General features: G+C 33.1%; 3 protein-coding genes across 3 annotated transcripts; 1 reads left to right on the plus strand and 2 right to left on the minus strand.

The window, feature by feature from the left end:
- Positions 1 to 596: 596 nt before the first annotated feature.
- On the minus strand, positions 597 to 1,088 carry LOC120077339 (putative F-box protein At1g53370). Its single transcript, XM_039031221.1, has one exon. It carries the CDS (start codon positions 1,086 to 1,088, stop codon positions 597 to 599), a length of 492 nt encoding a protein of 163 aa, XP_038887149.1.
- A 7,078-nt stretch (positions 1,089 to 8,166) lies between these two features.
- Positions 8,167 to 24,697, plus strand: LOC120077818 (phospholipase A-2-activating protein). The gene is made up of 22 exons (XM_039031880.1): positions 8,167 to 8,326; positions 8,504 to 8,826; positions 9,182 to 9,285; positions 10,345 to 10,413; positions 11,376 to 11,436; positions 13,483 to 13,622; positions 14,461 to 14,650; positions 14,899 to 14,960; positions 15,412 to 15,500; positions 16,400 to 16,472; positions 17,095 to 17,154; positions 19,325 to 19,471; positions 19,562 to 19,600; positions 19,762 to 19,799; positions 20,567 to 20,653; positions 20,875 to 21,040; positions 21,164 to 21,238; positions 21,977 to 22,113; positions 22,580 to 22,656; positions 23,694 to 23,763; positions 23,923 to 23,988; positions 24,210 to 24,697. Exons 1-22 carry the CDS (start codon positions 8,267 to 8,269, stop codon positions 24,348 to 24,350), a joined length of 2,274 nt encoding a protein of 757 aa, XP_038887808.1. The 5' UTR covers positions 8,167 to 8,266; the 3' UTR covers positions 24,351 to 24,697.
- Positions 24,698 to 25,236: 539 nt separating this feature from the next.
- LOC120077820 (transcription termination factor MTEF1, chloroplastic) lies at positions 25,237 to 26,313 on the minus strand. The gene has a single exon (XM_039031881.1). It carries the CDS (start codon positions 26,194 to 26,196, stop codon positions 25,351 to 25,353), a length of 846 nt encoding a protein of 281 aa, XP_038887809.1. The 5' UTR covers positions 26,197 to 26,313; the 3' UTR covers positions 25,237 to 25,350.
- Positions 26,314 to 26,749: the final 436 nt, after the last annotated feature.

Raw genomic sequence — 26,749 nt, forward strand, 5'->3', positions numbered from 1 at the left:
ATTAAAAAAAAAAAAAAAAGGAGTTAAAGGGTATTGAAGAAAAGATGGAGAAAAAAGAGGGAAAATAGAGAAGCAAAACATATTTTTTGTGTATTTCTTTTTTAGCTTAAGAGTATTTTTCTATATACTTCTTGAACTTCATGAGTTATTCATTCTAGTGCATGCTGAAATATTGATTGAAAGAATGAAATGAAGAATAAAACAGAGAGACCAATGAAAAAGAACGATGGATTCATTCAAAACCCCTAAACTTCTTTCGTAACCTTCCTCCTTCCTGAAACTTTCGGGCACTGGAATTTGGCCGAAAGGCTCTTGGCTCATGTCAAAACATAGAATAACTTCGGCTCTTACTGCATCTTTAGATAAGGCCAACCAATAATAGAATCCTTGATAATACATCATAAACGAAGGCATCTTAAAAACACGTTTCAATTTTTCTCCATTTATCTTTCTTCAAATCCTACACTTCAACTCTAGAAGGGAGAAAAGTATTGAGATAACAATTAAACCACTTGGATTTATGCAAAACCAACATGTCGTCGTATGAAAAGGAAATCGACAACCCTAACCACCTTGAAATCCCTGGATTTGGGATCCTACCCGAATCCGACGGCATTGGTGATGGAATAGACAGCTTGTTCGGTGGAATAATCGGTTTCAATGTGAAGAATGGAGGCAGGGAGCTTGCGGATCTCTCCGGTGGTGGGGTTATAGAGAAATATATGGTTGTTGCCATGGGAGACGAGGCAAACTAAGCCTTGAGAATGGCCATGGATGCAGAGATATGGATATTCGTCCTCAACAAAACATGGAAGTTGGACATCCTCAAACTCAATGGATGAATCTTCATCGCCTCTGAGAGGATATTTCAAGAAGGAGAATCTAGTTTCCATCTTCCCAGTCTCATTGTTCTTCACAACACGCTTCACTAAAACGTTTTCGTTTCGAAGAAAACCGCAAAATTGAGGGTCGTTTATTAGAGCGTACCAGGATTTCGAGACGCATTTGAATCGAGCCAAAGACTCCGGCGGCACCCGTGACATGATCTCCACCATTACTTCGTTCGAAAGCTTTACCAAATCCGCCATTACCTCAACCTCAAGCTCAACCAACGCAAACTAGCGCCGTCCGTACTGTCTAATAATCAAATTCTTTACACAACAAATCAGCCGTTAATTATTAAACTTACTTATTGGTTTCATTTATGGAAATAAACTGTAAACTGTGTAATTAATTACAGAATCCATATTTTAAAAAGATTATTTACGTTTTCATTTTATTTCATCAATTCTAATATATTTTCATCAATTCACATAACTAATTTAAGAATGATAGTATATTTTCCTAATTTTTCGCCTTTTTTAACCCCTTTATTTCTTATTCTGAATGGGATTTCTCCTTTGTTTTCCTTTTCTCCCTTTGCCATTTTGACTTTCTATCTAATCTACATACAAATTTATTCTAAGATATTATTTTGCTAATTTGTATATCAGTGAAAGATTGTGAAACCCTACCCCAAATTCTAAACGAATGCAAACAATTTAGGAGGCGTTTGGACAATGAGTTAGTTATTATAGTCTTAGATTATTATAGTTGGATTATGATAGTTTTTGTTTGGGGTATAGATTATTTTAGTTTAGGTTATAATAGTATGTGTTTGAGATGTAAACCATTTTTGTTTGAGAAAGAAATAGTAAACATTGTAGCAAATAATTAAAAAAATGATGAATGTAAAATAGTAAAAACGGCAATAAATAATAAATATTGTAGCAAATTGGGGTTTTGAAATAGTGTTGATTGTAACTAATTGGAGGTTAGTTTTATTATGGGTTTTGAAATAGTGTTGACTATAGTTAATTGGAGGTTAGTTTTTATTATATTTTGATGATAACACTTGCCCCAAACGCCCCCTTAGAGATATATGTATAAAAGAAAATTTGAAATTTCAGACATGTAGATAAATTTAAGTAAAATTAATTTATGTAGTCAAAATAAGCCAATTAGCATCGTGCTTATACTACTAATCTTGAAGGTTGAGAATGGTCCCCAACCCATATATGGTTAAAAAAATAATCAATAAGAAAGAATTTGTGTAATTTGACAACAAAAGTAGGAATATGTATACATATAAAAGAAAATATTATAAATAGAAAAATCTCAAAAATATTTGACGCTATATATAATCTATTTGGCCCCTATATATAACCGAAGTAAAGCTTTTTAAACTTTTTCCAAGTATTACAAATCTTTTATCAAAATAAAATCCAAAAATTTAAAATCAATTATCTTCCCCAATTATCTCAATCTTGACTCCAAAAATCTAAAATTAAAAGAAATCAATCTAATTAAGGCCAAAATTAATTCTACTCAACAGTTACATCTAAACGAGCGTAATCCAAATAATGAAATCCAAAGTAAACTTAAATTTATAGAAATCAATTATATCTAAAAACATAGAATACCATCCTTTAGGGGATACTCCCAAAGTGCCTCGAGGTCGAGGATAGATCTCACGGTGTGAACATAAAGGGAGAAACGTGAAGAGGTTTAAATGAAGCATCATATACCCCAAGTATCTCCCACTGAATGTTCTATCTAGGGGTTCATTAACTTAAACCATCCGACTATTGATTTTATCGAAGTCGATTTAATTTGCTAAAAAACAACTATTGTCTTTGAAATTAAATAAGTTGAAGTCAAGTCCCATTAAACTCTTTAACGGACTATCCTCAAATTTGCATGCATGCCTCAAATCTATCTAATTCATCTTTCCAGGTAGGTTACCAGGTAGGGGTGTTTCGTTTCCATCAGCTTAAGTAACCCAGCCTAGACAGAACTCGCCTTAGACAAAAGGTCCCTTATAGATAGATTTGCTATATATTTAATCTTTTATTAGTCAATTTAATCCTATTAAACTGATCAAAAGATTAAACCTTAGGTTGCTAATCTCATTAGAACCGTGATCTTAGGTTTATCTCCACCAAATTTTAAAACTCTTCTAAAACCATGATTCAAGCCTAAGTTCACATGCATGTTTTTCTTATCGATTTTAGTTCTAATTTCCCTTATAACTCTTATAAAAGAAACAACCAAAACCATTCACATTGTTGTGCATAACTAGTTATTTATAACTCTTATAAATTTAACCTATGTGTCATGCTTCGTGCAATGTCCATTCATTACTATATATAACTCTTATATACTTGGTAATGAACTAAGCATACATGCTTCCATACACCCTTATATTATAACATTTATAATATAAAGATGATGCATGCATAATATAACTCTTATATTATATGATACATGGACATGCTCTTATGTAATTTAATCATGCTAACTACTATATCATAACTCTTAAAATATAGAGATGATGCATGACCAATGCATAACCTTAGGTGGGATTTCAATTATATGGCATACCATATGCCATATAATAAAACATACACCTTATGTACATTCATAGGACTAATGGACCAGAATGATTAGCCTCAAAATCGGAAATTAAATTCTATCTATCACATAAATCCATCGAGCAAACCGGTTCACAAGTGAACCAGGTCTTGAACCCCCCGAGCGATGTCTTCCTTGATCGTTTAGTAAATTGGGGGAGTAACCACGATCGCTTAGCTACGATCGAGTACCATTTACAATACAATGAAGCATGAGACCACTCAATCGTTTAGCGCACTAATTTAAAACAGTGAAAGTCTAAACAATCATTTAGACGACGACTATGTTGTGAGGTATGATCATCTAGACGATCGAAGAACAAACGCTTAAGTAACATGTACCCTGCGATCGTGTAGTCAATGACTAAGCGATGAAACTTGCTGAGCTACACGATCGTTTAGTGCGCGTGTGTTTACCTTGCTGCCGAGTATCCCATACTCAACGATCGCTTACCCCAATCGTTTACACAATCTAACCAACGTTTGGTCTTCTTCTTCCTCGAAGTTATTCACAATTCCTTGCTTTGAAGCTTCATCATGAGCGACTCACGCTGACTCAAACACTTTGAATTACAGACTCGATAGCAAGTTAATATGCTCAAAAACACAGGGGCCTTTACAATTAACTTTGAATGTAAAAGAATTAAATAACCAAAGGCAACCATCCCAGAAACTCCATTAATCCACATCCACAAACTTATTTAACACTTAAACATAATGCAGACATGCTTACATCTGCTAAGAATGTAAATGCTATTCTATACATCAATGGATTTGGAATATCAGAACTTGGCTCTGATACCAATTGAAGGATCTCTTATCAAAGAGAACCTATGAGTGGAAGCAAGATTGTTCTAAACTCATTGTGACAGAATTACAAGCATTCACAAAGATACAAACTAGTTATGCATCTTCTAACAAATTATGGTTAAAGAAGAAACCGCCTATAATTATCTCATAATTGTTTTATTATAAATAAATACAATAACTAACTTATCATTCAAGCCTCGAAATCAGCCCTTAAGGGAGCAATCTATCTACGCTTCGGGGAAGGAGTAAATTCTACCTTGTGTAGCTGAGTTCTCAGTTCCCCAATCAGATGAATCCCAAAGTGGTAAGTTTGAGTCGGCAATTTGGCCACTCACACTCATGCAAATCAAATGACCGCCCTCAAAGGCAAGAGTTTTCAATTCACTCAGGATTAAGGCCATGTTACCTATAGTCATCCTAGTGAAGTGAAGTCACTGTCATGAACGACGTTATACAACGAGACTAAACACTTCGTGGTCCGGTCTTATATAAACTCCTTTGTATAGGACACCCCCGCTCGCATGTCTCCACACGAATGATCAGGATCAAACCATCTGTAGCACGTCACAACACTTGTAACTATCTACAAAGCGGGTCGTATTCGTAGTGTCACCAGGATAAGGTTTCCTTCCTATATCTATATACTACAGACCATTTTGGTTATCACTTAAGACATGATTCACTTGTATATCTCCACATATATGCTTAAGTTACAACGACAACCAGGGATCTTAGTTTATTGGTTTGTAGTAAATGCAAATAAAACATCTCATGTTTCATAGATAACAGTGAAGAAAATATATCATATTATTACATCACAAGCGTTTGCTCATACAGGTGTTTACAAACTACAGGATCCTACGAGAGGTTAGGGCATCAACCCCAATAGATAGCTTAACGATTCGTCATTTATCATCTACGAGAGTTTACCAATGTGGGATTCTCTAACAGGTTGGTTCCCTCTTATTTTGAAATCTAAATTTTCACCCAATAGAATGTATGGTGTATGGTTTGAAATTTGAATTTAAGGTTTAGGATAAAAACAACACAATCTATACATTTTAATTGTGTCATTGGTAAAAATATTACAATTTTCTATTCGTTAAAGAAATATCTTGAAATCTAAAAATGAATGTTAACCTCATATATTAAATTCAAAATACACTTGAATTCTTGATTTTATAATTGGTGAAACCAATTTTTGTACATTTTATTTGATTTCTTTTCCTCAAACTTACAAAACACAAATGGTTATGTATTTTCAAAAAGAGCAATGGAATAAAAATATGATCATTCTTTAATTAAATTAAATTACAAAAACACTATCGTTGGTACTTTATTTCTAAATATATATTTGATTGTGATGTCATGAGAGAACGAGAGGATATGAGAAAATTTATTAAATACATAATAACTTTTTCTATCTTTTTGGACAACAATTTTTATTTCACATTGATTTTTCCCATATTTGAATCAAATTGATTTATATTTCAGGTATATAAAAGAGAGAGACTTGTGAAATGGCTGATTGGTCCAACCAAGAAAGGCATGGGTGTCTTTGGACATTGCTTGGATCGAGTTAAGTAAAACGTAGTTACTTAGTGATCTACCACTACCCTCACTGCACACCTTCTATATATCTTTCTCCTCCCTTTCTCTTTCTTACAACTGGTTGTTGCATGCTATCAGATCTCAAGCAATAGGAGGTTACAATTTTGGATCCTCTCATACCGTCTTTACAATGGAGTAAATGGTAATTCAAGTACATACAAAATTTGGTTTTCCCACGTTAGCCTTTCAACTTTCATGGAAGTATCACAATTTTATCGTTCAACTTTAGATTGTAATGACTTAGTTTGTAAGCTTCAATTTAATAATAAGTGTACTTTCAATTTTATAACAATTCATACCATATGATAAAGAATATTGTTAACATTGAATGATGTTTAGTGTTAATACTTAATGAAATTTCTTACCTATGTAGATTGATAAACTGATAACAACTTTATTTATAAATTATGAAGGTTAAATTATTAAATAATAGAAGTTAACGCTTAATTACGATGGATATTTTCTCCATGGGATGATCATGTTACAAAGGTTTAGTTTAAGGATCAAGGGTGCATTTGGAATACCTTTTCATGTATTCAATTTAGAAAACAAGTCATTTTCGAAAAATTTCTAGTATTTGGCAACAATCAAAATAGATTTTGTGAAAATGAGTTTATAAAATAAGTTGTTTTAGAATAAAGACTTGAAATCAACTTTTAGAAAAATGACTTTGAAATGTTTAATAGTTAATCTCTCTCTAATTTATTTTATATTATCAAAATACCCAAAAGTCATCTATCTCACTTCCACCATGTTATCCTGACTATCCTTGCTGCTGACAACCTCCAACCACCACCACCGACAGCCAAGTCCACCGACCATTATTTTAAATTATTAGTTCATAGTATTTTATAGTCAACTTTCATAGTAATTTAACATTAATAAAAACATTTTTTAGTATATAACAAATCCAAACTTGTAATAAAAACAATACTGAGAAAGAGTTGCCAAATACATGAGCGATTTTTTATTTTAAATAATTCTCTTATCAAAAGTGTTTTGTGGAATGCCTTGAATTTGTTAGCTGACACTTTGAACAACCAAGTATGGGGATCTCGTTGCCTGGTCAGTTAGTCGGGGTCCAAGGGCAGCGCGTCCTGGTTGGGGTTCGGGGGTAATACCCCCAAAACCTATTCATAATTCATATTTAGCATATTTACTTATTTGTGGTTATTTACGATTATGACTCTAAGATTTAGAGTAGTGCGCTATATAAACTCTCTAATCCTAGAGGCACCATTTGTGTATTCAGAAAACATTGTCTCTAATAATATTGTTCTCTTGCTGTCCCATGGACGTCTCTAACACACTGTAAGTGAACCACGTATATCTATATGTTGATTCTTTTTACGTCTTTTTGTATTCTTTAATTGTCAATTTCATAACATGTTTAAATGAAATGACTTTCTGGAAAACAATTTTTTTTTTTAAAGTTAATCTAAACGTGGCCTAAATTATTAATATTTTTAGTACAATTGTTACAAAATTGAAAGTATAGAAATTAGACGGTTTATTAAGAGGGTTACTTGTTTTAAAGATCAAGGACCAAAATCATTTTTTAACCTAATGGGATCAAACCAAAACCGTTTAACTTAACTTGTAATTTAATGCCAAAGTGAGCTGAGCTCAACTTATGTGTTAACGACCAAAAGTTTTGTGGTTCGAATCCCTTTCCTTATTCCAATCCCCTTCCTTAACCCTTATCGACCAAAAGCTTTGTATCAATTTAAATCCTGAATTTTTGTAAGTGTATTAATTTACACCCTTTATTATAGTTTGTTTGGAAAGTCTTGTGTAAAACTTATAATTATATCAATTAAAACTTAAACATTTATAAAAATCAATTTAGACTCTTAGTCAAAATTTTCTTTGAGAATCATATGTAGATTTACTCTAATAATCAATTTTATAAAATCGACAGTTGAAAAAGTCTATACATGTTTGAAGATTAATGCATGAATGATTTTCAAAACTAATCGTAATGAAGAGTCTAAACTAGCTTACTTATGAATTTTTTTTAATTTAATTAATTTAAATCATAAATTTCATAAGATATTAGTTAAACTAAATCTAGAAATAAATATCAACATTTATAAAAATTTAGAGTTTAAGTTGCTACAAGTATTATTTTAAGGTTTTAATTGAATCTCAAAGTTTGGATGAGTAAATGGATATTTGCCAATTTTTTTTTTTTTTTATATATATATACTTTTGTAATTTATTACTTAGAAATAAAAAGAAATGAAGAAAAAGGAAAAGCCTTCCTAAACATGGGGCAACTATATAAATAAGGGAAAGAGAGAACTGGGTTTGTGAAAAGTTATTGTGTAGTTGAAGAGACTTCTTCCTTACCAAGCCAACTCTGATTCCTCCCGCGTCCGTCTCAGGCTGCTATGGAGACGGGCTTCAATGATTACAAATTGCGGTGCGAACTCACTGGCCATGAAGACGACGTAAGAGATGAATTACTCTATTCTCTTTCACCTGTTAATTGCTTTCTCAGTTTGCAACAATGTCGAACTCCAGCATTTGCTTGCACAATCTTCTCTTAACAATGTCGATTTGATTTGAATTGCGCGTTTGTTGGAGGTAGAGTCTGACCTTAAATCTTACTGAACTTGTATAATTAGGTTCGTGGAATTTGCGTGTGTGGAAATGAAGGGATTGCCACTTCGTCGAGGGACAAAACTGTGAGGTTTTGGAATTTGGATGGACGGAAGTATGTAGAATCGAAAATCCTGCTAGGGCATACGAGTTTTGTGGGTCCTTTGGCTTGGATTTCGCCGGATGAGGAGTACCCGGAGGGTGGAATTGTGTCTGGTGGAATGGATACACTCGTCATTGTTTGGGACTTGAGGACGGGTGAGAAGGTGCAGACGCTTAAGGGCCATCAGCAGCAGGTTACTGGCATTACGATGGATAATGGTGACATTGTGTCATCCTCTGTTGACTGGTAATTTAGTTCCCTAGTTGTGATCTTCCTCTGGGTTTAGGAGTAGAATTTGCAAGGTGTTGCAAAGTGTAGCATTATAAGATTTGGTTGTTTTTTTTCAATCGTTTAGGTGAGATCTATATCAACATACTGAGTCTGAAATGTCGAGGTTCTTGCATGATTTACTTGGAAGGTGTTTTAATGTGGGTTTTAACATGCATGGATTAGCTTCTAAATTTGATTTTCACCAAAATTGAAGCTGATTTTCCATTAGTGCACAAATATTTTGGGTGTACTAGGTTTTCTGCTTAGTGTTTGTGGCCTTTTACTTACTTTATACAAGGCAAAACGTGTGATATTGGCTTCTTTACTCCAGTACTTTAAGGAGATGGAGAAATGGCCAAGTGATGGAGTTTTGGGGTGCTCATAATGCTGCAATTCAATCAGTTATAAAGCTTCCATCAGGCGAACTGGTCACAGGTACTACTTCAAATAGGGACTGGAGTTTGTTTGAGTTATAATTTAGATAAGCTTTGCCCCATTCTCCCTTTGTATATCCTGGTTTCAAATTCGTCAACGCTTCCATTACGTTTTTTTTTTTTTTTGAAAGGAAACAAAATTTTCCATTGATTTAATGAAAAGAGATTAATACTGGGATTACAATTGCAGTGCTTTCATTACAATTGAGCCTTGATCGAGCAACATTTATGTTATGTTTCGAACCATATGATATTGGTGCAATCTACATTTGACATTATTGAACTACCGTTTAGCGTTTACCTCACTTATCATCATAGTTATTATTTGTCTAAAATTGATCTTTGTTAATGATTTTGATATATATTTTAATTTGTCACAAAGATCCACAAGGAAAATAATTTTGATGGCCTTTAAAGAGAAAACATCCGAGGAATTCTTGGAATGAGTTAGTACTCTCCATCCAAGAGAGGAAGCGAGAAGGTGACCATTCTCACCTTTCCTATCTAATTGGTTCGTGCTAGGTCATTTTGTTTTTGGGATCACCCAAGATAAGAATCAAGTTGCGCCCGAAGTTTTTTGGCCGAGGGCACGTCTACTTGGGTGTCACTCATCGCTGCCAAAAAAAGATTAGAGACAAATGCTTCATCTTAGATTAAGGATCTTGGTAGATGGGTGTTTGAACTCTGAGATCGGTGGAGACAAATCTTCTTCTATTTTTTTTCTTTATTAGGGGATGTTGTAATGAACCAAAGGTTAGAAAAGTTTTTGCCAAAAAGAGAAGAGAAGAGATGACTCCCTATTGCCTCAACTATGTCCTTCGTTGGTTCTGTTACAGACTGACATTTTTTTAATGCAAGAGGGCTCTTTTGTGTGTTTACCTAAATTAGAACTGTCGAGAAGTTATTGTATTTGTCATTTGTGCTTCGGTTCTTGCATATGAAAATTCGTTTAATATAAGTTATTTACTTTATTACCTCTTTTGTATGGCCTGAGCACGTTCAAAAGTATTTGACTTCGTCTTAGGCTCTGACATATGATATTGGGTCTGTTCTTGTCTAGGTTCAAGTGATGCAACTTTGAAGCTTTGGAGAGGGAAATCATGTTTAAAGACATTTTTAGGACATACAGGTACTCCCTCCATCCCCCTCATGGGTACATGTGTATGCATTTGATTTTGAAGTTGCAAATGGTGGATTTTTTATCTTATATCATTGGGGGAGAATGGTACCCTCACTTTTTTTTCTTCCACATATGATACATTATTTTTATGGTGTTCTTAGCTTGAGTATATTGATGAAATTTGATTTTTCCGTATAAGATGTGACAAACGCCTCTTTACGTCAGGATTTTGGATTTTAAGGGGTTTAACTGCAGGAAAAATGTTATAAGGATTGCCATGGGGTATTTGATCTGATGTTTTTTTTTTAACTGGGGAAGAGACTGAGGTTTTTTATGACTAGAGATTGCTCTAAAATATGTGTTTATTTTTTTGATTCTACTTAGTTGGAGCTCTTCTTGTAAATAGTATCCCTCCTTTTTGTGGGCTTGGTTTTTTGTATGTCGTTGTGTTCTTTCATTTTTTTCTCAATGAAAGTGGTTTTTTCATTAAAAAAAACATGTGTTTATTTTTTAACCTACTTTTTTTTAGCTGACTCCACCACTCTTTCAGTTATAATGTTTAATAAATTGAACTCATGTCATGCCATTCGTCATCCACCTATAATTGACATATATTCCTTCTTATTTTGTGGAAGCAGCTATTTGTTAATTTATCTGTAATTCACTGCTTTTGTATTAGGACATGAAGCTCAACTTGAAAGATCAATTGTAGAAATGACTATTTTAATCTTGAATTTTTGGCTATTTCTTAAAGTTATATACTAAATCATGAACTCCAAAGTCTTCATAATATTTTAAGAGTTTTAAAAGATCGTGGACAAAACTATCGAGTATATTTTGTTTTTCTATGTAGCCCATGATTTTTTTGTGTCGATTGTTATATTTATACCATTCTCGTTTATACTTCTGTTAGCTGGAAAAGTTGATCATGCAAGTAACATGAGTTTATGCGTTTTGTTTACATTCTATAGATACTGTTCGAAGTTTATCAGTGATGTCCGATCTGGGAGTGCTCTCCGCATCTCACGATGGGTAAACCTATACCTATTTATCAGTGTATATTCTTATTCTTCTTTGTATTTCTTATTCTTTTTTATTGTTTTTTTTTTAAGTTATAATTTTTTTTAAATAAAGAACTTGCACCTATTTATTAATAGATTGGATAAATCAAAATCCGTCAGATTATGCTCCAATAAACAGCTAAAAAGCTGCATGTTTCAAGGATACACTATATTATTTTTTTTTATTTTTTTTTTTCTTGTCAAAATAGTATTTTCAGTCAAATGAGTTATGAAATTGAATATAAGTTTAATTACCATTTTGGTCCCTGACATGAGGACTTATTTCATTTTAGTTCCTATAACTTTCAATAAGTCCTAAAATTAGTCGTGATCTCTAGTTTGAAGTTATTTTTATTTGACACTGACAAACATATGATAAACATTTTTTTTCAAAGAAAAAACACCCGGTGAATATGTTTATCAAATTTCTAGAAGAAAGATATAAGGACTAATTTTTTTCTATAGCAAAAGTTAATCATAGATTAACAGTTGGGGACTAATTTTAAGGAAATAAAGTTATCTCTTTCAGTTCTATCCCTCTAGACTGTGAAAATTGAGGCTAAATGATAGGGTTCTGACCAAGCATACATTTATATGAAGTTTCTTCCCTTAAAGCTTAGAAAATAGCACGCCAATTGACATAAAAAATATTTTGAGTTGTCGACTTTATGATAAAAAGGACTAGTTGGGTTCGGTCCAAAAGTTTCTTAACCCAACCATGAACCCCCTAGATAATTTATGTTGCAAGTTGGTTAAGGTGAAGTTACTGTACAAAATAATTCCTTTGAGGTAGTTTGGGTTTGATTATCATGCACATTGAGGAATACAACCGTACATGGCCAATCCAAAATGCCATGTCAGCTAATCATACCCGCCTTTAGGAACTAATTTCGTTCTTTCAGAATAAGAATCATAACTTTTGATGGATATGTGAAAAGTTACAAAGTAATTCCAACCTTCAAAAAAACTAAATATTTAAACAAAAACAACTCTCCAACATGCCTTTGTAGAAATTTTTGGAATTAATTTCACAACTACCTTATATTTTATTTTTGATTGAATACAAGAAATAATTTATGTTTATATACTGAGGAAGCAAGGCTATCCAAGGTTGCTTCTCATCTAAGATATATTTATGTTTATCCAATTAGAAGAGTTTGGCATCCTAAGGAGCCTGAGAAGACTTTAGTCTTTGCTCATTGGGGATTGCTAACAATGATATATTGTGAAGAATAATATTGAGAGGAACCGTAGGATCTTGGATGTAGAGGATAGACAATCAGCTTAGTATAAAGCCCATTTTCTGGCTTCTTTGGGGTTCTTAAATGGGAAATTTCAGACTATTCCTTCAATTTAATTTTTGTTACCTGTATATAAGTTAGAAAGGACCATTCCTTTGTTCAAATAATTCATTTTTTTTTATATCCGTGAGTGTTGGAGTCAGCTTATGTGCATCTAGACTAATCTCATGGGACAACCCACCCGACCCTACAACATTTGGGTGTCAAGGAAACTCGTAGAAAATTAATTCCTAGGTAGGTGACCACCATGGATTGAACCCTTGACCTCTTGACCATTTATTGAGGTTATGTCTCCTTTTTATCACTAGGTCAACCCTTGATGGTTTGTTCAAACAATTCATTATCTCATTAATTTTGTGGATCCAAAGAGAGAGAAAAAAAAAGAAAGAAAAGAAAATAGGATCATTTTTTTGTTGTTTTGTTATTTTGATTTTTGAATTGGACACCTTATTTCACGGGCGTTTTAATAGGAAAACTTTCTCTTTGTTTCTATATTCTTGAATCATATCAAATAATTTCACTTCTTTAGTAGGAAAGAAATAGAGCAATAAATTCTATAGATTGTTGCTGAAATATTAAATGACCATAAAATGAATGATTTCTATTGCCTTCTCTGAATCTGTAGAACCTTTGGAGGAACATCTGTTATATTCTTTATATTAGAATATTGAATGAATTTAGGATATTGAATTTGATTTTCTTTTCCATTCTGGCAGTTCTATTAGGTTATGGGCTCGAAGTGGTGAAACATTGATGGAGATGGTTGGTCATACTTCCATCGTGTATTCAGTGGGTTCACATGCTTCCGGACTCATTGTTAGTGGGAGTGAAGATTGTTCAGCAAAGATATGGAAAGGTTACTACTTCTATCTATAGGAGTTTACTAGTCTTTTTTTCCTTCTTTATTTTTCCTTTCATTTTTAATAAGAAAATTTAAAAATATACTAAGGGATAAGAAAAATTCAACAAAAGGATCCCAGTAAAGCTACAAAAAAGGACTGCAATCTAAAAGAATAAAACCTAATTGATAATTCTTATCCTCTGAGCTTCGTTTAAGACCCTCCATTGTGCCCAAATTGAGTTTGTCGGTTGAACCTTTCATGTATTGATGATAAGTGTTCCTTTATATATACATACTTTTAAGTCTGTTCTATGGAGCATTTGGTTGGGAAGAAATGACTAAAGTTTCAGTGGAAAGGCAAAGGAAAGGTGAAAAAGGTGTTGAAGTTGGCTAAATTTTCTGTGATGAATTGGATTTCTTTAGATAGTGAGTTGTTTATTTCTTATAACTTGATTTTAAATATGAAAACTGTTTATTGTATTATTATTTTTTATAAACTGTTAATTTAATTGGCTAAAAACACAATAGTTCTAGATAGTGAATTTATAAACTGTTCTCTTTTTTAATAAACTTAAATCAAGGTGGAGTTTTGTAGGAATTCTTAACAGATATGTAGTTTAATGCAATATTCGATCCTTTAAGCTTTGTGATTTTTACTTTCAATTTTCAACTTATTACTTATCCATGAATAGCGTGGTCCTTGTTGGAAAAAATGATATGTTGATTTATGATTTTTAGTGTGCTATTGAAATTGCTGATGTTTGGGGTTGTTGGAATAATCCAGCATCATAGGAGTATTTCTTTTATAAAAATAGCATATTAGTATCACGAAGTTGGATTATTTGTGTTGCAGATGGAACTTGTGTCCAGAGCATTGAGCATCCTGGTTGTGTTTGGGATGCCAAGTTTTTGGAAAATGGAGATATTGTCACAGCTTGTTCAGACGGAGTAGTACGTGTGTGGACTGCAGATCAGGAAAGAATTGCAGAGCCCCAAGAATTGGAGTCATTTGCTTCCAGACTGTCTCAGTATAAGTTGAAGAGGTACCCCTGAACTGCTGCCACCACCCACCATCCACCCACACACACACACACACAAAGAGGAAGTTCCAATAATGTCAGTATATAATTTATTCTGTAGCTCTGCGTCCCGTATGATTCTCAGTATTAATATAGCGACTTATATACACCTTTAATTTATTTGTTTGTCCATCATGATGTCGTGCACTTTTATTGCTATGTTGACTGTCTGTCTTGTATTTCATAAGTTCTCTCTAATTTACTTGTGACAGGAAGAGGGTTGGAGGATTGAAACTGGAAGAATTACCTGGGATGGATGCTTTACAAATTCCAGGTCTGGTTACAATATTCCATTTTAATAAGAAACCAAGATGTTATCCAGTTCTCTACCTTTTGTCTTTTTTCCTTTAATTTCATGAATCTTTGTTGCAAAGTGGATGGGTGGGAGGTTTTTATAATTGCAAATGTGGATAATACCTGAGTTATTTTCTCCATGACTTGTTAGTTTCATGAAGTTCACTGTACTTTTGCATCGCAAGTGAATGTTCAAATTTCACATTTTGGATTATGTATTGTACATTCTTAGTGCTAGATAAAAATTTTGGTTTCATATTAAGTATACAATAGTGTAATGAATTGTTTGTACAAGCTAGAATATCTTGCTAGTTTGTAGTTAAAAAATATAGAACCAATTTCAATCCCCTTGAGCCTAAACCATTTGAGTAGTTTTGGTATTCAACGGCATTGGTAGGATTTCTAATATAATCTAATCATCCTGACATCAGGAACCAGCAATGGACAGACAAAAGTTATCAGAGAGGGAGATAATGGTGTTGCTTATTCATGGAATTTAAAGGATTACAAATGGGATAAGGTAAATTTAGTTTTGGAGTGTCTGTATTTGAGCAATGTACATCTGTTTCCTTTTGTAAACTTATTGTCCACAACTCCTCATGTCTTTGGCAAATTATGTGATTTGTGTTGTCTTATGATAGAGGAGATTCTTCTTTTCTTTTATGGAATATTTGGCTTGAGAGAAATGAGGAAATTTGTTTTTGAACATGTCACAACTTTTCATTGATTGAAAGAAAAGAGAGACTAAAGCTCAATAGATACAAAACTCCACAACTCCACAGAGGAGAAAAAGTAAATGCAATACAATTTCAAAAATTGAAGCATGAACATTAAAGATGCAACGGCAAGTAAAGCATAGTTATATGGATGACAAAAATTGAACTAACAATCGAAGAGAAAAGCTGGCCAGTTAAGACTGGTGTCCTGAGAGGAATGAGGAAATTTTTAGCGGGTTTGAGAGTTCGTGGGAGTAGTTGCAGGCTCGTGTCAAGTTTACACCTTTCTTTTAGCTTCTGTTGCCATTTGTTTAAAAATTATCCTCTTGGTTTTTTATTATTTTTTTTGGGAGCCCTTCTTTTGGCTTGTCAGGACTTTATTTTTTCTTTTGGCTCCCGTCTTGGCTGTTCCTTTGTAAGTCCTTTTTGTTTTCTTTCAGAATTTCAAAAAGCAAGCCTGTTTTATATATTTTTTATTTTTATCCTTCTTTTCTTTTTTGCTGTTCTTCAGATCGAGGAAATGAGCATTTTGTAATTATTCATTTACTTCGAATATTGCATACCCTTCTAGCAAGTCCCGTAATTATTATTTTTCAGTAAGAAGCAGGTTCTATATCTGAACTTGGTGCATATGGGCTTTTCTGGCATCTGAATTATTTTATAAAAATTGGAGCATCGTTTATGTATATTCTTTAATTTGTAGATTGGTGAAGTTGTTGATGGACCTGATGATGGCGGGAGGAAACCTGTTCTTAATGGAGTTGAATATGATTATGGTCAGCATTCTTTTAATCTACTAATATTAATTTCATTCGCAGTGATCTGAAAACATTAATTGAAAATAAGGAATTCAATAGAAAATAACATTTTATGTTTGTAGTGTTTTTGAATGTGTTTTGGCAAATTTAGTAACTAGATCCAATTTTATATGGCATTCAAAATGTGTTTGATAGTATGTTTATAAACCATAAAAATAGTCATCTAACTTAATGTTATTAATTTTGTCTAATTATTATTTTACAATACCATATAGATTATAATATGTTATATTATACATATCTTAATTTAGTTCATAGCATGTAATACTATATATATGAAAGTTTTATCTCTTATATTGTAATATTGCATTTTGAGGTTTCAAATTCATAATATAGATACACTAAAAACATAAAAACATTGTTACAAAATCTAAAACAATTTTAAAAAACAAATCTGCTAAATGAATATTTGTTGAATCCAATCGACTCGGTGAATCTGAAAACATAAAACAAAATGTGGATTGCAAATCCTAAGAAATCATCTTTAACCGCATTTTCATTTATTTCTTCAATGACACGATTCAACTTTGTCTGCCTTTACCATATTTTCATTTAACCGCTTTCTCAAATTGTTGCTCAGTATTTGATGTTGACATTGGAGATGGTGAACCTATTCGCAAACTGCCTTACAATTTAGCAGGTGATTATTATTATTTTTTCTTTTTTTGTAACTTTATTTTCCATTTATTTTGAAATAATCAATTTTGCTGTCACAATACTTAATATGGTTCAAGTTTAACTCAAATAAAATGGAATTGGAAGGCTTTCAAATTCAATAAGAGTCATGACTTTAATAAAGGACTTAGAGAGAAAGAATTCAGTCTATAGTGGTCACCTACTTAGGATTGGATATCCTACGAGTTTCCTTGGCATCCAAATATTGTAGGATTAGGCTCGTCTTGTGAGATAAGTCTGAGGTGCGTGCAAACTAGCCTAGATACTATAGATATTTAAATAATAATAAAAAAATGAAATTGGAAGGCTTTCAAATTCATGGTTGGGTGATTATCCCCCAAAATACACTTCTAAAGGTCACTGTAGGTTGAGAGAACGAGTCTAAAAAATAGAAAGCATCGTGTTCTTCAAAATTTATCTGATTCTCTTATCACAACCTTTAGCAGGGAGGAAACTGATGTAGTGAGTCAGTTTAGTAGTTTTAGTTAAATTCTTTTTAGTTTGTTCAAATACTTAATTTGTCATTAAATTCTCTACAAATAAAGGGTTAGTCAATTTACTTCACAGTGTATCTACTGATTTGTATTTTTCTTTTTCTTTTTCTTACTTTGGGAGTTGGTATCCCTCAACATTTGCTCTTCATTATATCAATGAGAAGTTTCTTATTTCAATAAATAAAGGATTAGTCTCTTGTCTTGGTTATTGAACACTTGAGAGTCGCAAGAAAATCCTTTGAGCTATATTTCTGGGACAATTCTCTCATCCATCATATAGGGTGCCCCATTTTTCGTTACTTAGATTAGCTGCCAATCCTCCTAACTCCCTTAATAAACTGCACTGATGCACTAGGAATGTACTATTGCTTGGGATAGGTGCCTTTTTTCTATATGGTAGCCTGTATTGTTGAACTCATTACCAATCGGCCTAAATTTGATAAAAAAAAGGTTGGAGGCATCACCTTATTGTTTTTTCTGACGACCAAATACCTTAACATCAATCCTTTAGACATGAAAAGATTAATTCTATTCAGTGACATGTTTTTTAGTCCTCTAAGAAGCACAGATACAAATACAAGACATGGATATGACACAACCGAACATGGACATAGTGACACAATATTTTTAAAAAATGTTAGACACGGACATAACAAAAACACGTTTATTAAAATATACATTAAAAAAGTATGTATATAATTTTTATACAAGAAGGAAATTCGTAGTCAATAATTATATGCTAAGAAGTGAGTATTTTACTCTTAAAATTTATTCAAAATCAAGTGTTCGATACGTATCTAATAAATGTCAGATCTATATTTACTTTGTACAAGTGTTTAGTGTCTAAGTGTCTAACACATGCTAGACACGGACACACTAGTTAGACTAAAGTGTATGTGCTTCTTAACTAGTCCTTATTCGATGGTTAATTATGAAGTTATATTTTCAAATTCAAACTCTAACATTAGTCTCTTTATATTTATTCAATGAAAAATTTTCCTTTCTTGTTAAAGGATAAAATGTATTCGAAATATATGACATCTTGCATCAATTATTTGACGATCATTTTTTTTGGGAGTTCAAAAATTTTTCTGACTGATGCATGAAAAGAGGACAACTTCTTATCTATTAAGTTGTGTTCACACTGCTCAGAGCCCTAACCAATGTATATGATTGTTGTTCATTGGTGACATTTTGTTGTAGCTTCACTTAGCTTTCACTGAAAAATTTTGTAGGACACCTTCTTATGACTTAGTATCCTATCCAAATTTTTGAAGTATATATGTTAAACAATAATGCTTTAGAAAAATCATGTAGATCTAGATGTGGGAGTGCGTAGTTTCTCTTTTAAAGGCTCATAGCTGTCATGTTTAGTGTTGCCTCATTTGAATTTACTCATTGTCGAGCAATTTCTAATGGGAGCAGCACTACTGAACTTCCAATGAATTATCCGAGAAATTCTGCATGCCCAAAGAAACTCTGAATTTTTGTAATAGTAGTAGGGGCAGGCCACTCCTTGATGGACTTATTTCTACCATTTGGGATTTCATGGCACTCGCCCACATGAAAACCTAAGAAAAGAAGGCAAAAGTACCGGTTATATTGATGATTAGTATTAAACTAACTATGAAACTTTTCCAGATGATCCATATACCACTGCTGATAAGTGGCTTCTCAAGGAGGATCTTCCTCTCGTCTATCGGCAACAGGTGGTCGACTTCATACTCCAAAATTCTGGAAAAAAGAATGTTGTCCTTGATCCATCCTTTCGTGATCCTTATACTGGCTGTGAGTAGCCTTCCATGACATTACTTATGTGAACCATTATCTAGTTTGAATTTGAAACTGATCTCTCTGTTTTTTTTCTTTGGGTACCAGCTAGTGCTTATGTGCCCGGTGGGCCTTCAAATGTTTCAGGTACGCACTTTTTCTAATGCCAACTGCTCCATGTTTTTTTGTAGTTTAGGAGGAGGTATAGTGTGAAGAATCAAAATCAAGTTTATATTAAATCGTTCTATCTTTGGTAATCTTTAAGAATTCTGAGCCTCTGATCTTTGCATATTCATTTTCTTTAACAGCTGAATCACGCAAACCTATTTTCAAGCATATCCCTAAGGTATGCTATTATGTCACTTGGGGATTATGATCATTTAATTTATACACCACACCTAGAAATGTTCACTTGATTGGATGCTCATCTCTCTTTGCCATTAAGGATCATCAATTGGGTGCGTTTTAAGTAAGCCTTTGTATGGCCCCAAAATCCTAATTTAAGAAAGTATGTTTCATTTTGAGAATAAAAACGCTGGAGATCACAAGAGCAGATATAAGTTATTATTATATGCTAGTTGGTGCGTAGTAATAACCCTCTTCTATTTTTTTCATCTTCACTTTTATCCATCTGGCTTATTAGCTGAGATTTCTAATTTGGTTTATTAATTCAAGTTAAATGAGGTTATTTAGGTCTATCATTTGTTCTCATGTTGTGTAGTCATTGTTTGGTTATGAATTTCAACTTAGTTCAAAACAGGTTGTTTGCGTCTTCTTGGTGGTCTGTTTCACCGGACTTTTGTAATTATGATCTGAGTCAAATTAATGCCAATTGGGATCCCTTTTTGTAACACCTCCTTATTTCGTAAATCTTCTCTTTGATTAATTAATGTTTCCCCTTTCTTTTAAAAAAGAAACAACTTAGTTCAAAATAGATCTTTTAGATAGTGATTTATCTTTATATTAACAAATTATAAAGTTCTCAAGTACATTGTACAATGTGTTGCTGGTTATAGTACTTATATCTTTAAAGTAGTTTGGCCAGTTTTTCTTGTATAGTTTACTTATTTGTTTTGTTATGTTTTTTTTCCCCTGCAAATCATTCTTTTCCAGAAAGGAGTCCTTGTGTTCGATGTTGCACAGTTTGATGGGATACTAAAAAAGATTGTTGAGTTCAACAATGCATTGCTTGCTGATTCGGTAGGCTACTTTTTATTGGCCATCTTTTTTTCTTTCTAACAACGGTGTACTAATTTGTATCAAGCGTTCTACACACATTTGCTATAACTCTCTGGCTAATCAAACACAATCTCATTACTTGAAGGCATACCTGTTCCTTCTTTAAGTATCGTTTCTTAAAAATTTTTCATGCTTATTTTATTTTATCTATTTTCTCTAATCATATTTGTTTCTTTTTGAAGGAAAAGAAGAACTATGCTTTGCAAGAACTTGAGGTTTCAAGACTCGGTGCTATTGTTAAAATTTTGAAGGATACATCACATTATCATTCTACCAAATTTGCAGATGCTGATGTTGTATTGTTATTGAATTTGCTCAGATCATGGCCTCGTGAATCATTGTTTCCGAGTAATTGTGTTCTTTTCCCCTCTCTGTCTCCTTCATACTTAGTCCATGGGGCTAAAAAAGTGATTAGTATTTAACCCATAACTTTTTATTTTAAATGCTGGTTTTTCTTATGCTGTTCTGCAGTTATTGACATACTACGGATGATTGTTCTGCACCCTGATGGAGCAATACTGCTTTTGAAGTTTATTGATTCTGATGGTAATTACATGAAGACATGGCTGCTCTGCGTTTTTCCCTCCTTTCAAAATTCGTAGTAACCCATACCAAGAATCAGATTCACTAATTAAAAATTTTCTTTTTTGATAGAACTATATTTTGAAAATTATGTCATGCATATTTTATATCCTTGTCCAGCAACTTATTTATTTAAAAATGGTGGATGAATTGGACACAGGTTCGATATCTAATTAAGGAAGAGTGAAAACTAAAAAAAAAAATGTGTACGTGAATGTATTTGGTTGTGTTTGATTTTAAAATTGCAGAAACTATTTTTGGGACCAATTATTTGATATTGAAAAATTATCAATAACTCCAAACACTTGTTACCTTAGTTTCTTATTTTTCCTTTTGGATTGGTAGGGCCTAGGGGACTGTAGTTTTGATAACATACACCATTTTGTGAATAAGAATTTCTAAAAAAAAAATATTTTAAGATTAATAGTAAAGTAACTTTAACTGAACTGTTTAATTTGTTGAAAAAGAAACTCTTTAGAACTTCTGCATTTTGAAAATGAATTTAGGAAACCGTAAACAAATACATGATTTTAAAGAATTTCCAAGCGTTTTTTTTCCTTATTTGGTCAACTTCAAGAAACTAGTTTTGCCAAACAAACCCTTATTTTGAAGAAATGATGAGAAATTTCAAGTAGGACCCCATGCGTTTTTTCCATTGTAGTATTTCTTCCTAATGATGATATTTGCCTTGAGTTTTGGCAGGTTTTCTTCTGGAACTGATTCAGAAGGTTACAACGGCTCCAGTGATTGCTGCAAATCTTTTGACAAGCATACGGCTCATAGCTAATCTATTCAAGAATTCAGGGTATTACAACTGGCTGCAGAAACATCATAGTGAGGTTTGAATTTTAAACTTAATTTTATTTTGCCTGTTTGAAATACTTGTGTAGTTTAGATATATATTTAAGATATAAGAAACAAGAGATCCTAAAAGAAAAAGGACCAAAGCCAACCAAAGAAAAGAACGACTTTAGAACAAAGGGACAAGTTGTCTACTCTCCGATGAAAAAGGGGTCTAAGAACAATCTTCTCGTGTAGTTTGTTCACTACTTCACGTTCCGATAGGTTCTGTTTTTCTTTTTTTTTTCCTTGTTTTTTTGTTGTTAAATAATAGTTTGTCTTGTTTGCCAAGTTTAAACTAATATGTGTCACTGGTTGTCAACCTTACATCTGAGACTTGGAAAGAAATGAAAACTGAAAACTCAATATTGATCATTGTGCTTCTGTGATAGATTTGTTATGCGCTTTAGTGGGGTGTTTCCTTAAATTCTGCATCTTAACTACTCATGTAAAATAATTCTGCAGATTCTTGATGCATTTTCAAGTTGTTACTCATCTGCTAATAAGGCCGTACAACTGTCTTTTTCAACACTGATTCTCAAGTAAGTCTATTTTTAAATATATATATATTTATGCTTTTTGGTTTGTTATCTTGGATCAAGTGGAACTTAAGTGATCATTAGGTTTATAGCTTATTGGGTGATCCACTTCCATTGTTTATCATGAGAAATATCCCCCTTTCTGTTTCTAATTGAAAATAATCTACGCTGGTCCCTTGCCCAAAAATGAAAATGAAATCTATTATTCAATTGAAAATAATTCAGCGTTTTAAAAGCCTAAAGGCGGCCTTGAGGCTTTTCCACTTGAAGAGGTAAGATGTAAGCCTCAAATAATGGATTAAAAACATTTTGCAAATCCTAAATCGGTATGACCAATTACAACTAAACATGATAATCATGTAAAAGTGGAAAGGAAATTCACCTCATAGTTTTCACTTAATAAAAAAATTTAAAAGGATTTATAATATCCTCATTACTACTACTACACCTACTATCATTAATAAGATTGATTTATACTATAAATTGTTTCCAATATTTTTAAAGCACAACAGTAAAGGTATTCCTAGTTCATATTGTCACAACTCAAACTTTAATACTTTTGAAGAATTTGACAAACCACTATTATTTTTTTAATCATTAAACGAGGCTTAGCACGTAGAGATTTTAAGCTTCAGGGCGTTTCTACAGAGGCATAAGCTTCTTATGGTTCAAAGAAAGCGTAAATCTTGAGGCTAAAATATAGTCTCTTTTAAAAAGTTGATATAATTACAAAGGTATGAGAAAGAGAAATGTCTCTTATTGATTATTATGATGAAACGTAAACTTCTTTTTATATTAAAAGTTGGAAATGATGTAGGATCTTGGATAGTTACGGAGAGTTTTTGAAAAACCATATTTTGATATATGTTTTGTCGTCTCTTTTATTTTTCTGATGAAACCTAGGTTTTTCATCTTCATCTTCTTCATGATCAGTTGTCATGGTTGGATTTACTATATTATTTTCCTCTTAAGTAATGCATAGGTTGATTGCTTACTATGAGTGCTCCACTCTTTCTTCTATTCTCTTGTGAACGTGTCAGTTCCGCTGTGTTGTTAATTGAGAAGAAGGATCTTGATGGTCAGGGTCAAGTTCTTTCAGCTGCATTTGAGGTACTTTTTTCTGTCACACAATTTTATATGTACATAAACCTGATTTCTTTCTGCTCTAGTTCTTAGATTTTGGTCATTTGGAACTTTGGTGTCTGACTAGTGTTCTGTGTGAACCTTTCTGGTTCCATTCATCATGATACCATAAATTGCTTTTGGCAGATTGCAGAAGAGGAAAATCTTGAAGCTGATTCAAAGTTCAGGGCCTTGGTTGCCATTGGATCTCTGGTATTTTCTTATTACTATGATACTTACATTTCCTTGTTACGATATTTACGTTGAAACCGTTTTCAGGGATCAATTCCAATTACTTTCTTCTGATTTGATTACTTTGAACCGTGTATCTGCTGAAAATTTTGCACCTGAACCTAAAGCATGATTGATATATCTGATGTCTCTTGTGTACTAATGGCCAAATTTCAAGTAATTTTGCTATATTTTTTTCATAGATGCTCGAAGGGTGTGATGATATCAAAAGAACCGCACTGGACTTCGATGTAGAGAGCATTGCCCGAAAAGCAAAGACTTCTAAAGATGCCAAGATTGCTGAAGTTGGAGCTGATATTGAACTGTTGACAAAAGAAAGATGATTTGTTCAACTGAGATTAGATCACTAGTTCTGCTTTTCACTTTTTGCCATAGTTTTGACCAATTGAGTCAATAGATGGCAACGACGGGAGATAAACTAGATAAAAAACCAAGCTCATTGAGATGCTCGTTTCAACTGTGGGTTAGAAGGCTGCTGGGACCCTTTTGTTCAAGAGTAATAGACGATTGTCTTGATGAGCCCCTCATTTTATACCCCCGTAAAATGCAAAGTTTCATAATGCTTGCTTTTTAGTGGGATATTGAAAAAGGGGATACGATAGTAAAGTTTCAAAAGTGTTTGAATTTGCTCAATAAAAAATGAAATGAAAGCCAGTTCATTCAAAGCGCACTTTCTATTCCCCTTCACTCCCCCAGTTCTGCTCCCAACCACATTCTCTCAAAAGAGGGCCATATCTCCTACTTCTTCTCTTACTTCGAGGAAGAAGTCTCCAAGTACAGTGCCAAGTAAAGTTTAAATTGGGGTATATTCTAAAATTTATAGAGAAAGAATATAAACAAAAAACAAGGAAATTATTTGTTCATACATAATTAAATTACAGAATTGCCATCAAGAATTTGTTTTTTTAAGCCAATGGTTTTGACTCTTGTTTAGAACTACTAAACTTACTCTTCACCATTAGATCAATATTTGATTATTAATGAGATAACTATCACATAACCTTCAACATTTGCCATTTAAATGGCAAAGCTATTCTTTCATCATGTATTCGATAGAAATAACAAGAACGATCATTAAAATCTCCTCTTATATGGAAAAGATTGTTATATTCTCTTCTTGTTTAGGGATCATCTTTAAAGCTGATCATTTTAAATACATTTGAAAAGGCTGACATTGGTGATATAAGTGATATATATATACATTTTACATTTATGAATTAATCCATCTTCCATAAAGGAGCCGATTCCACTGCATCATGAATTATAAATAAATGAAGAATACATATTATATTACAAATCATCATTGTGAATAATGTTTATGTTTTATTTCCATTTAGAGTAAAACCTGTTATCACTCCACAACAGCATTCTATTAAGAGGAATTCGGAGATTCCTTTGTTTCAAATGCAAATGACGAGGCATAATTCGTGCTTCCAAGCTGAACCCAAAATACTGAGGAAACCCCTTCAATTCCTCCAAATCCCTCTCCATCTCCTTCACCAAATACTCATACTTAGGCTTTAAATTCTCCTCCACACTGTAACCGAACATTGCCGGCATTCTCCCGCAAATCTTCGCCGCCTCCTCGTGCGAGAATCCGATCTCCTGCATGAATCTGATTTTGCTTCTTAGCTTCTCCACTCTAGTGTTCAGCAGGTGCGAATTCAAATTACTCGGCGATTTCAGATTCTCGATCCCTAATTGCTTCAGGAACTTATGCGTCGGCTTCAGACACAACTCGACGTCGGATAACAGAATCCTAGGGCACCGGAGGATCAGTCCGCGCGATTCTTGGACAGAAGCGGATAGATCGGCGGCGAGGAAGTGGAAGACGGGTGCAATGTCGGTGGGATCGAAGTTGGGAGTGAAGAGTTGAGGGCAGAGGAAGGCGAGTCTGGGGAAATCAGAGTCGGAGAAGCCCTTGGATTTGAGGAAATGGACGGTGGTGAGGATTTGATCGATGGCGTCGGGTGAGTGGAATCTGGTTTGGGAATCGATGATGTGGAGGGATTTGAGGTAACGGAGGTTTTGTTGATGTGGGGTGCGGAAGTTGATGAATGGAGGAGGAAGATGAAGGCGAGATCTGGTAGTGGGAGTTTTGAAGTGAGAGAAGGAAGAGACGGTGGTGAATGGAGCTGCAGCTCCAACCGCCATGGCTGGGTTTTTCATTTTCACAAGGTTTTAGCGTCAATGGCTGTGGCTTCATCGTGGCTTCCAAAGATAAAGGTAAATTAAATTATAATGATTAAACTAGTTGATTTCGTGAAAGAAAATTATTTTAAATGGCAAAAATTTCTAATTTCAAGTCATTATTAAGTTTTTTTTTTTTTTTTTTAAATGATTTATTTTTTAAATTAAATATAATGTTTTTTTTTTATAAAGATATCGTAATTAAAGGATGAGGTAGAGAATTAAATCTTTGAACCCGAGTCTGCACCCTAGTTACGCTCATGTTGGTCGTGTGTGAATTTTAAAAAATTTAAAATAGATATTTTCTAATAATTTGGATAAAATATTTTTAATAGATTTATTTTAAAAAGTAGTTAGGATTCATTTTATATCTTCTTATAATATATTACTGTTTAATTATTAATATAATATGGTTCATGTGTAATTAGTTTCCAAACTACGCCCAACAAATACACTAAATTTAAAAATAAATATATTGCAACTGAAAATCACTCAACCAAGATGTTGAATTTATCCAAAATTATGCAACAAT

The sequence above is a fragment of the Benincasa hispida genome, chromosome 5, assembly GCF_009727055.1.
Source record: "Benincasa hispida cultivar B227 chromosome 5, ASM972705v1, whole genome shotgun sequence".
NCBI lineage: Eukaryota > Viridiplantae > Streptophyta > Magnoliopsida > Cucurbitales > Cucurbitaceae > Benincasa > Benincasa hispida.